An 11,361-nucleotide genomic window follows, 5' to 3' on the forward strand; every position below is an offset into this window, starting at 1 on the left:
GGGTGGCTCACTTGGCAGCCTGAATCTTTAACTCGACACATTATTCCTTACTCCCTAACCTAGTCATAGGTTAGAGGCAATCTAGGAAAAAAAACAAAACAAAACAAAAACCCCAACTCTTCCACTCACTTCAGTCAAAAACTTTCTCTTGTGGTTGCACACAGCATTGGAAACCAGAACCAGCACAAAGCACGATTTGGGAAACATTTGGAAAAATTTAGCCCGATGAGTAAAAGGTTTGGAATGCTTGACATTTTTCAGGCAACCCCTGGGCTTATTGTTTTTGCTTCTTTGGGGGAGAAAAACACCTGCAAATATTTTCTTTTTTAAACTTGCCCAAACCGTTTCTTTAAGGAAAGTAGCAGGGCACCATTCTCTACCCAGTTCCCCAAAGAGTTAATACTCAGGACACCAGGAAGGAGGGTTGGTCTAGTTAAGCAGCAGTGGCAGCCCAAACTAAGTGGACACAAAGGCAAAAAAGCAACGTGAGTCGACCTTGGAGGAGCAAAAGCTTAGAGCAATCGAAAAAGGAAAAAAAAATGGAAGAAGAAACGTCAGCCTTGAAGATGTACTCCTGAGAGACTGTTGTCCAGGTTGGTTCTCACATGGGCATTGTCTGATGAGACCGAATAAATGGGAGATGGCCATAGCATGAATTAGCAAGCCCTGGTGGTCATGCCAACAAACCCAGTGACAGCACACATCGCTCAGACATGCCTTGCTCACTCTTGCATGTGTACTTACTAAGAAGACGGTGGGGGTTAGTTAATGCAATACGAAATCAGACTGTCCGTGTACTTCAGGTGAGTATAGCACAAACATTTTACCCCCCCTTCTCAAGTCCAATCGAATTGACAAATTGGAGAACTGATTTCTCACCTAACAGTCTTTCATGCGTTAACTGAAGGGTAAGAGTTCAGCGTTGGCACTGCCCTCTGCTCAGTTTTGTGTGCTTGTCTCTGGGCCCCTAACGATCACTTAAGCACATGCTCGGACAAAGCCCAAAGTCTTTAACCAATTCAAGTTCAATTATTATCAGTTACATCCCATGCCTTTTTCAAGACTCCGATGGCAGCTAAAGGGATAGGGGTAGGGTGGGGGTGGGGGGCCAATCTAAAAGTATAGACCCTGTATCCTAAGCTTCTACATCTTTTAGCCCATAGCATCTCAGTCATCCTTCACATAAAATAAAGACAGCCAAAGCAAAAAATATACTCAGCAAACTCTGAGGGACTTTGGTGGGTGCCCTGGAACCTCCCCCAGGCCCTTCTTCATGCTGTGCTAGGCCATGAAAAGTTTAAGTCCCCCCCCCCCGGAGTGTTTTCTGTAAGGAAGGGGGGCAAGGGGAGGCACTTAAATCTTTGAGATTCGCACACAAAGAACAGCTTACTAGAAAAGCTCCCGAAATCGTATTCGTGTCCCTGAGAATGTCTGCTGGAACCTCTTTTCTAAAAATCCCAGCTCACCTGCAAAAGACTTTCCCGGCTGACTAGCATTTCTGGTGCTAAATAACAAAAGAACACTCCATTGAAAGTACCCTGTCTTTAAAGGGAAAGCCACACTCCGGTTCCCTCTCCCTTCTTCTCTGCCTTGTTAACTCCATTCCTACTGTTAGTAATTTGAAAGCGGTCAGCAGAGGGGATGGGGCGAGGGTGAGGGAAGGGTCCACTTGCCATGCCCCCGAGGAGCACCAGACACCACGCTGCCTTCAGAAGCTCGCGGGTCCAGCCATACCTTGGTTTGGAGGTACTGGGGACAGTAGTACGTGTACTGGGGGTACATTTGTGGCTGATCCAGGCGTTTGCCCATGTAGCTGGGATCTTTATCTCCGAGGCAGGAAACTGAATAACAGGGTATATGATGCCCCAGGCGAGCTTCTTCCTCTTAATCCACTGTTCCCGGCAGTCTGGGTGACTGATGAGGCTTCCAAGACTCCGCCGCTCACTAATTCCAACACCGTAAGGAATTTAAAACAACTGGAAAACCAAGGCAAAGCAAAACAAAAGAACCAAAAGAAAAGAGAAAAAGAAGAAAAACCAGATGGGGGCTGAGGTTCGCAGAGAAACCCCCAGACAGCTTCCCCAGTTCTTAGCTGCCTGCTTTCTTCCCGGCTGCCCGGTCCAGTCCGGAGGAAGCAGTTTGTTCTCTAACCAGCTTGTCTCTAGTGGTGTCAATCGCAGGCGCTTGTAAAGGCGAAGGAGGAGGGAAAAAAAAAGAAAAAAAAATCCTTTAGCACAACTCGGAACCCTTGCAGTACAGCTTCGGTGTCTCGTGTCTCTTTCCCACCTTGGAAAAAGAAATTGTAATAAAAGGATAAAAGAAACAATGGGCAAAAAGGAAAAAGAAAAGAAAGGAAAAAAAACTGGGGGGGGGGGCAAAAAAAAAAGAAAAAAAATAAAGAAAAGAAAAAGAAACCCGTGCAGGCTTAGTTGCTGCTGTCTGGTTCCCAGAGTGACATGGTGTGTTCGGGCTGGCCTTGCCCCCTCTCATTCACTTCCCCTCCTTCCAGCCAGTGGGTGGAACCGAGAGAGCCTCTCCAGGGAGCCGCGGACGCAGTCCAGAAGGCTGCAGTATTTCCTCCAAGAGGGAAAAAAAGAAGAAGAAAAAAAAGAAGAAAGAGAAAGAGAGAGAAAGAAAGAAAGAAAAAGGCTGCTGCTACCCCTCTGCTACCTATCTGGAAAAGCAGAGTGAGTGGCGCCTGCAGCCGAGCCCCGGGTGGAACCGAACCCAAGCTGCCCTTGCAGTGCCTGGGTGGGGCACAGCCCAGCCCTCCCTGCCCTGCACCGACAGGGGCTCCCAAGCTCCCAAGCTGCCTTCTCCTTTTCAATCGCCAAGTTCCCAGAGGTGAGGCATGGTATTGTTGAACAAAACAAACCCTGCGGGGGGTGGGGGGGTTCACAGGGAGGAAGGCAAAAATTATATATATACATATATGTGTGTACATATATATTCTCAGACACACACACACATGCCAGCCTTTCCAGTTAAGATGGGGAAAAGTGTGTTCAAGGCTTTTTCACAACCTCTTAACACACTAAAAGCCAGAGGAACCCGAGACCTAAAGATGAAACCAACATTTCGCCTTCTAGAGGACACTGAGGATGCTCAAGAGCGGAGAAAAAGTTGCCGTTCTTAGTTGGGTACTTCTGTGGGGAAGCCATGTCCCACCTCAGCAAGGGGGTGGGCTTAACTCTCAAAAGTGTTTTGTGACTTATCCATCTGCTAAAAAATAAAAATCAAAGCCATCCTTATGTTTATTCACTTATTAGAGAATAAAATCGTCCTCTCTCTCTCTCTCTTTTTTTCTCTCTTTCTCTCTCTGGATGATTTTTGTGGGCTTTATAAATATTACAGAAAAAAAAATGAACAAAAACTCGTAATTACTTGTCAGAGTTTTCCCCCCGCCAGTAATAATATTCTGACACGTCTATCAGCTGCTACATTATAATACAGACTGTTTCAGAGAAGATATATTTCCTTAAAGGGTCTCTCTGCAAGGCGGCGGCGTGGCTAAAATTAGCTGTGCCAGCTGTGTTTTGCTGGCAGTGCTCACGCATGCCCGGAGCGTGGGCAGCCAGCCTCCGCGCGCCTCCCCATTCCACCAAGTCGGCTGAGCACTCCAGCCGTCCTTTCAGATAAAAGACGCCTAGTACAAAGGCAGTTTTCTCTCAGAGACCAATGGTCAAAATACAGTCCTTACGATGCTACCCCGGTGTAAGCTCGAACGCTCGTGGGGCAAGAGCCTGAGCTCCGGGAAGCTGCGCTCTGAAATGTGTGTACCATCAGATAGAAAGATAAGGACACAGAAAAATTGGTGTTCTCTCTCTCTCTCTCTCTCTCTCTCTCTCTCTCTCTCTCTCTCTCTCTCCCTCTCCTTCTCTCTCTCCTTTCTCCCTCCCTCCCCTATTTTTTCTTTTTTTTGTTTTTTTAAGTCAAGCTCTTGGTTACCCCAAGCTGTACTTGAACTTGCTATGAAACAGAACAACTTTCAACTTCTGATCTTCCAGTTCCCGAGCCCTGAGGCATGGATCAGTGTACCAGGTTTGTGTGAGCACTGGCGCTTGAACCCAGGGCCCTGCACATGCTAGGCAAACGCTCTACCAACCAAACAAGCTGTCTCCTGATGTCAAATGTTGGAAGAAAGAAATGCAAGCTGGGGTGCAGGGCATAGGAAACCCGAGGGCAATATAATGGAGAAAAATCAAGCCAGCTCCACCCATGTCTTAAAGCGGGGAGATTCTGGGCTCGGTTGTCCCATCCATAAAATGGTGAAATATATTAGCTGAAGCTGGCATCAATCAAATTGGCACCAATTACAATTTCTCATGGCCACACCTCCCTGCTCTATGAAGTCTAGAATCTAGAGAACTTGTCAAGACGCTGTGGATCTCATCCGTCCTTTATTCCTGCTAGGGGTTCGATTGTAAAGTCTTCTCTTCACCCTGACGGCCCTGCTCTGAGTCCCACTACACAGCGATTCTGTTGGTAACGTGATCTCTGAGTTCCCACCTGGTTATCTATCCCTGTCAGCTCTTCCTTCCGTGGACACACCCCTGGAAGCAGCTTTCCCTAAACCCTTTCTCCCCAAGGTACAGTTTGTTCTCTCTGGCTGCATCCCTCCCACGACCACGTAAACTCGGAACAGCAGGTCATATCCTACACAGCCCTACGAACCAACGTGGAGTCAGACACAGAGGACGTGCCCTGGGCAGGCTTGAAGGAGAAAACATTTTAAATATGATAAACAATTTCTCTCAACACGTGGCATGCTTTCGGAGTATTTCATTCTTTTAAAAACATTTGGAAATGATGCTTATGTATGGTGTCTGTGGATGGACGCGTGTGTAGAGGTCAGGACAGGACTTTTGAGAGTTCTCTGCCCTCTAATGTGTGAATCTCTTGGGCTGAACTCAGATGTTCAGATGCAGTGGCAAGCACCCTTAACCACTGAGCCATCTTGTCAGCCGTATCCTTCTCTCGCCATCCTTGGCCAGGCGTTGACATTGGCACAGACACAGGGGTCAAAACAAGGTTCTTTATCCAGGACACAGATCCCAGTGGAGGGAGTAAGAGATGCATGAGTTCAGAGGCCAGGAGGTTGTAAGGAGACGAAAAGCAAGGAAACAGAGTCACTGGGATTCTACTCGAAAAGACTCATTACGAAAATGCTCCTCTGAAGGGAACCTTTGGGTCAAAGTCAGCATCTGATCTAAGTCCTGGCATTTGGTGCCATTGGAGTATTTAGCGTTCAAAGCCTTGAGTGGCAGGCAGTCTACCTATAGTCCAGTCCTGTCTCCTTCCTCTACTGTCTTCATGTACCTCAACTTCTGCACTCATAAAATGTTGCTAGCCACTTTTTATAGTTTGTATGAGGGTCAGCTAAGATAATCACCTAGAGAATTTGGGGTACCTTTAATGGGTCATATCTGCGCCATTATCTAATGACTATATCTGGGGAAAGTAAGCCAACAGAGGAAACGACCGACGTAGAAAACTTCCAACATCTCGAGACTGTGTTAGCGTCAGCCCCAAGGCTACCATGAAGCAGCAAAGACCCAACCATGAGGCAGGAGAGGGAATCTCCAGCTAAGTCACTGTAGGTTTGGTGTGATGGTCGAGGTGTCAGCACGGCAGGGCCTAGAATGACACAGGAGATGATGAACTTCTGGACGTGTCTGAGAAGGATTCTCAAAGCTAGGGTAATTGAGGTGGAAAGACCCAACCTAATGTGGATGTCACCAGGGCACTAGTTTCCTTGTTCCTGGGCTGAATAGAAAGGAGAGGGTGAGCCATTCACCTCCCTCTCTGCTTCCTAGATGAGGACACAAAGTGACTATCAGCCTCATTCTCCCCGCATGATGCCCTGCTGTGATGGGCTGGACCTCAAACTGTGAACTAAGCAAACCCTTTCTGTCCCCGCACAGCTGTCATGCTGCAAGGAGGAAAGTCAGAAAAATGCTCACCGAGGACTCAGCCTGGACAACTAAGCTGATAATGGCAAGCAAGGCAGTGGAAGTGCATCCAGACCTCCTGACCCGAGAGTCAGACATCTTCTGCATGAGGGTAGTGTCATCCCAGGACCCACTGAGTTCTTTCAGACCCCAAGACCGGTAAGAGCAGCACCAAGACCTCCTTCACCAGTTCTGATCAAGGAAATTGGTATTCTCCTATGAACTCCTGGCTCTGGAGATTTTCTGAAGGAAATGTTGTCTTCTTTACCAACAAAAGGCTAAATAAATAACTCCTCAGTCAAAGCAATAGCCTACTTCTATGTAAGGTTCTCAGCATGGGTCTAGGCTTCCAGCAATTTCTACACAAATTGCTACATTTAGAAACGCTATTCTGTTTCATTGGATTATTGTAATGTTCTGGGCGTTGATGGTGATTAGCCTCAGGATCCTCATTGTGCACTTAAGGCTTTCCCTAAGTAATGCGAAGTGGGTTCCTAAGAGTTGTAAAATCCATGTCAGTTAGGCATACACACCTCTTAGTTGCTTTAGTAGGTGCAGCCATTCAGGAGGCAAGCTCTCCCTACCGGAAATAGTTCCATAGTGTTTCTGGTCTGCTGAAGTAGCAGGCACTTTCAAATGACAGCGAAGGCAGGAGGCACCTGGGTTGAGTCTCTCTCTTAATCAGGAGCCTGCTGTGCCCTGGCTCCTAATAAACAAAGAATCCCAAGATAACAAAGAGCAGGAGAGGGCATGGGTGCTCCAGGTTTGTGAGATGTTCAGCCTGGCAGGAGGGAGGCCCACTGAAGAGCTCTGCCTCCTAAGATGGCCTGGCTGCCGCAGCAGACACACCATGTACATGTGGAGTGGTAGGGCCCTGAGTGTCAGAGGAGTAAAGAAGACGCCCATGGTCTGTCTTCACCCTATCCCTCAAAAGAAAACCTGGGTTCTTTCACGGAGCGACTTAACTGTTTTTCAGTTATACAGACTGTAGTAGCTAAGTTTCATTGCCAACCTGAGACAGACTTTGGAGTCACAGACAAAACCCCTGGGTATGTCAGTGGCAGAGTTTCTCAATTAGGTTAATGGGACGGGGTCTAGGGATGAATTGAAGGGAGGTACAGCTAAGGAGCAGCATTCATCTCCCCACCTCTGCTTCCTGACTGTGATGACCATGTGACCAGCTACCTCGCAATCTTGTCGTAGCGCCGGCCCTCCATGGCGGGCGGTATTTTCAGGTATTCTCAAATCCTGATCTGAAACACTTTCCTCCCCTGAGTTGCTTTTCTCAAGGATTTTGTCAAAGCTGCAAATATACAGACTTGGCCAAAGGGGAAACACAGGAACAGCAGAGAAAAAAGTCAAGGCAAAGGAACTGCTGCTACTCTATCATTGAGAAGAACATTAATGATGTTGAGTTATTGTTTTATCTATAAAGATTTGTTTATTTTACTTTATATCTATCTGCCCCCCCCCCGGTGTGTGTGTGTGTGTGTGTGTGTGTGTGTGTGTGTGTGTGTGTGTTGTAGGGGGATGTGTATGTCAGATGGGTGCAGTGCTCAAAGACGCCAGCAGAGGGCGTCAGATCCCCTGGAACTTGAGTTACAATCAGGTGGTTGTGAGCCACGGTGTAGGAGGTGGGAACTGAAAAGATTCTGTCAGAGTAAGCAGTGCTGTTACCTGTTGAGCCATTTCCCCACCAATGAACATTACTAATGGCAGCAAAGTTCTTACTAAATAATATAGGACACTGACCTAAATATTATCTACCTGGTCCTCAGATAGACTTCATAACTCCATCTGCCAAATTTCAGGCATTCATAAATGATTTTTTTCATATCTGAGAAACAAGTTGAAATACATTACCCAGTACTACTCACATCTGCTCCTACTTTTCCTGAGATCACAGTGTTGAGGAACATCCCCCAAAGCTCATGTCCACTTCGCTTCTGCTGTCCTTGTGCAATGCCTTCTCTTCTAGCCTCTCTGCATATTCCGCCATCACACCTAATGCACACCTAGATCTCCTTGCTGCTATAGTTACCAAGGCTTGAGCTTCCCTGCACCACTGAAAGTAACACTGTCTGCTGAACAGCAATGGATGCTTATACAGGGAGACCAGTGACTCCCTGGAAGCACATAAGCTTCCGGCTGCCAGAGTCTGCTGCTCGTTCCCTGGTGGAGCATTTATAGTGGTGATAGGAAGGACGCATCCCGGAAGTCTGGAGACAGTGACTTTGGAAAGCTGCCTGGAAAGGCCACTGACTGTTCCTAACCAAACTGCTAGGCAGGTGAGATGGCTCAGCTGGTAGGGGTGCTTGCTGCCAGACCTGACGACCTGGGTTCAATCTCAAGAGCCACGTGGTAGAAAGAGAGAACCACATCCTACGAGCTGTAACTCCCACACACGCACCGTGGCATGACCCTCCCCCCCAGCAGACAAATGCGTAGAACACAATCTGAGTCGTGGCATACTATTGAAGACTGACAGCTGTTACCAAGGAATATTCCAGGCTACTGTGGTTAATACAGTACCTTTGCATGGTCACATGACTTGAGCACATCTTTTTCTATTGTTCTTTTGTAGACACTTATCCCTTTAATCCCTAAGCAGGCAATTCACCTACTTTATTCACTTTATATTACCAACCAGAATAGCTCATGAGATTTAATACACATGGTTATTAAGTGAAGGGACTAGCAAGGAGAGGAGGAGAAGCAGGAGGAAACGATGAAGCAGAGGAGAAGGAGGAAGCAGAGGGGGAAGAGGAGGAGGAAGAGGAAGAGGAAGGCAAAGACGACCACATACTTGGCCAGGTGGGAAACAGCTTTCTCGAATAAATGTCGGCATTTTTTTATTGAGTTTTCAGCTTCTGGTTGCCAATAGCTAAACAGGTTTGGTCAATACAGCTAGATTTAATTTGTTTGGGTTGATTTTTATGCGAAGGGGTGGGGGGGGATGGGGGGGAGGCCAGACTGACAGACTTCAGACTGACAGACTACTAGGTGAAATTACTGGGTAAAATACAGGCTCTCTGGCAAGTCAGTAAATAGATCACATATTCTTTGAAGCATAAGAGAGCCTCAATACTACACAGGATAGTCCTGCGAACTGTTTGGACCATATTTAGAAAGATGACTCATTACTTAGATTCTGATTCTTCTGGGTATTCTGTTTTTGTTTTCTCGACCTGGCAATTGTATTCCTAACCCACCCAGAGCCATGGGGTCAGGCCTTGCAGGTTTGGCAGAATGCATATTTCAGGACAAGTAGCAATGGTTAATATTTCCAATTACTTTTATGCTTCAAATTGGCACAACAAAATATGCCCCCACGTTAATTTTCCCTAAAGATTTCCTAAGCCACACTATGCCCCTGACAATAAGTCTAAATAGTATTCCCAGTGGTGTGTGTTATTGTCTACCTTTAAGATGGTTGTTTCCTCTTAGCATAACGGGATTTCTGTTCTGTTTCTCATAAAATCTTAAACACAACCAAGTGCTATTCGAAATGGCTGTGTGAAGACCCCCATCCTCGACATTAGGAAGGTTCCTTTAAGGAACTAAAGAGATGCCTGACACACAGGATGGAGGGTGTAAGTTCAGTTTCTAGAGTGCATGTAACTAAAAGTCGTGCACAGAGAACCTGACTTGTAATTCTGGTGCTGGGGAGGCAGAGACAGGTGAAACCCTGGGGCTCCCCGGCAAGCCAGCTTAGCTTACTTCTCAAGTTCCAGAATAGTGAGACCCTATCTCCAAAAAACCAGCACCTGAGTAATGAACATACAGTTGTATTCTGCCTTCTACACACACACACACACACACACACACACACACACAACCAGGCACCCACACACACAGAGGAGCATGAAAAAAGCACACAATAAGAAGGTCCAGTTAAGAGGCACCAAACCAAGGTACAAAAGAAGAGAGAGAAATGGCAGAGTCGTCACCTGTAAGGCATGCCAAAAGCAAATGCTAATTGTCAGAACTTGCCCAGCCACGGCCAGTCAGCATGAAGCTAAACCTTATGAGTACATCAGCACCTTCACAATTCCATGGCTCTTACGCCAAAGCCATGAAGCTTGTTGTCCTGAAAGTTGGCTTTGCACGCTGAATTTTCTAATCATTTAGATTGTCACTTACAACACTATCATCTGAAACCAACCTTAGAAAATAAAGCACATTCCTTCTCCATAAATAGTCTGAAAAGTGCGGGTCACAAATACGCATCATTTTCTAATTTGTCTTCATTTCCATCGGTCCACTTCTGGGGGAGAAAATAGGCGAATTGATTTGTGTTCTGATTGCAATAGAAAAAGAAAACCACAGAGCCCTGCCAAGGAAAACATGGCACTTCCGACAGCAGAGAAGAACCCCTTCTTGTCTTTGTCTTGCCTCCCTGGCTCACTCTTGTCTGTTCTTCACCCTGTGACCTCCACCATCTTCCTGACCACCAGGGAAGGTATCTCAGTGTTAAAAAACCAAAACATAACAACCAACCTCCAGAAGAAACCACACAGCAGCTCAACCCTAGGGACTGGCCGTGGTGAGATGGACTCTGGTTACTCTCAACTTTTCTCACGTACAAAGCACGGGAGTATTTAACCATTGCAGGCCACACTTTGACCTCCATAATGCCCAGTGATAGGATATACTCACTGCTAAACTAAGATAAGCCTGCTTTGTGGGGTCTCTGGGAGTGATCTGGCATCCCTAGGGCTCAGTAGGAGTAACCCCATTGTACCTGGATGTGAGAACCCCAAAGAAATGATTCCCTTCATCTCTGCACTGGGAGAACCGGATTCCAATGGTTTTGTCTCTAGAAATAGCGGCCTGTGTGTGTGTGTGTGTGTGTGTGTGTGTGTGTGTGTGTGTGAGCGCGCGCGCACGCGCGCGTGCGTGCACACACGCATATGCATGTCCCTGTGCACTTGTGAAGTTCATCAGGTGTCCTAGCACTTTCCACCATATTTGAAACAATGTCTCTCAATGAAGCTGGGATTGGGCTGGCAGGCAGCAATCCCAGAAATCCCCTGTCTCTTACTTCCCAGTGCTGGATTCATGGGAGCATCAATGCCTTGCTTTCTCTGGGTGCCCTGGGGATCTGAACTCAGGTCCTCAGGCTTTTTCAGTGAGCGGCTCTTACTTACGCAGGAAACCATCTCCCTGGCTACATATAGTGCACTCTTGAGTGTCTCTGGAGTTGGACATCGGTGAGGCTGATGCTCTGGGAAGGGCCTTGCAACCAGCTCATTGCTGGCAGCCTCTATTCCCACCATTCTCACCAGAGACCTCAGGATGCTGAACCCTTCCTTTATTTTACAGTCATGAGACATAATTATTGCTTTTTCCTTAAGGAACTTTATGACCAAAGGGAGGGAGGGAGGGAGGGAGGGAGGGAGATTATGGA

The 11,361-nt window shown here is 47.0% G+C and overlaps 1 protein-coding gene across 14 annotated transcripts in view; it reads right to left on the reverse strand.

The window, feature by feature from the left end:
• The window catches only part of Rbms3 (RNA binding motif single stranded interacting protein 3), a 1,318,100-nt gene that overhangs the window by 672,851 nt on the left and 633,888 nt on the right, over positions 1-11,361 (reverse strand). For 7 of the 14 annotated variants that reach the window (XM_026779054.1, XM_005348059.3, XM_005348055.3 and 4 more), the window contains exon 1: positions 1,735-2,557. The exons of the other annotated variants lie outside the window; for them this stretch is intronic. In XM_026779054.1, coding sequence (XP_026634855.1) covers positions 1,735-1,809 — 75 coding nt within the window. In that variant the 5' untranslated portion in view covers positions 1,810-2,557. Of the gene's footprint in view, positions 1-1,734; positions 2,558-11,361 lie in introns of those variants that run through there. 14 annotated transcript variants of the gene reach the window in all.

Source organism: Microtus ochrogaster, chromosome 5 (genome assembly GCF_000317375.1).
Source record: "Microtus ochrogaster isolate Prairie Vole_2 chromosome 5, MicOch1.0, whole genome shotgun sequence".
NCBI classification, from domain to species: domain Eukaryota; kingdom Metazoa; phylum Chordata; class Mammalia; order Rodentia; family Cricetidae; genus Microtus; species Microtus ochrogaster.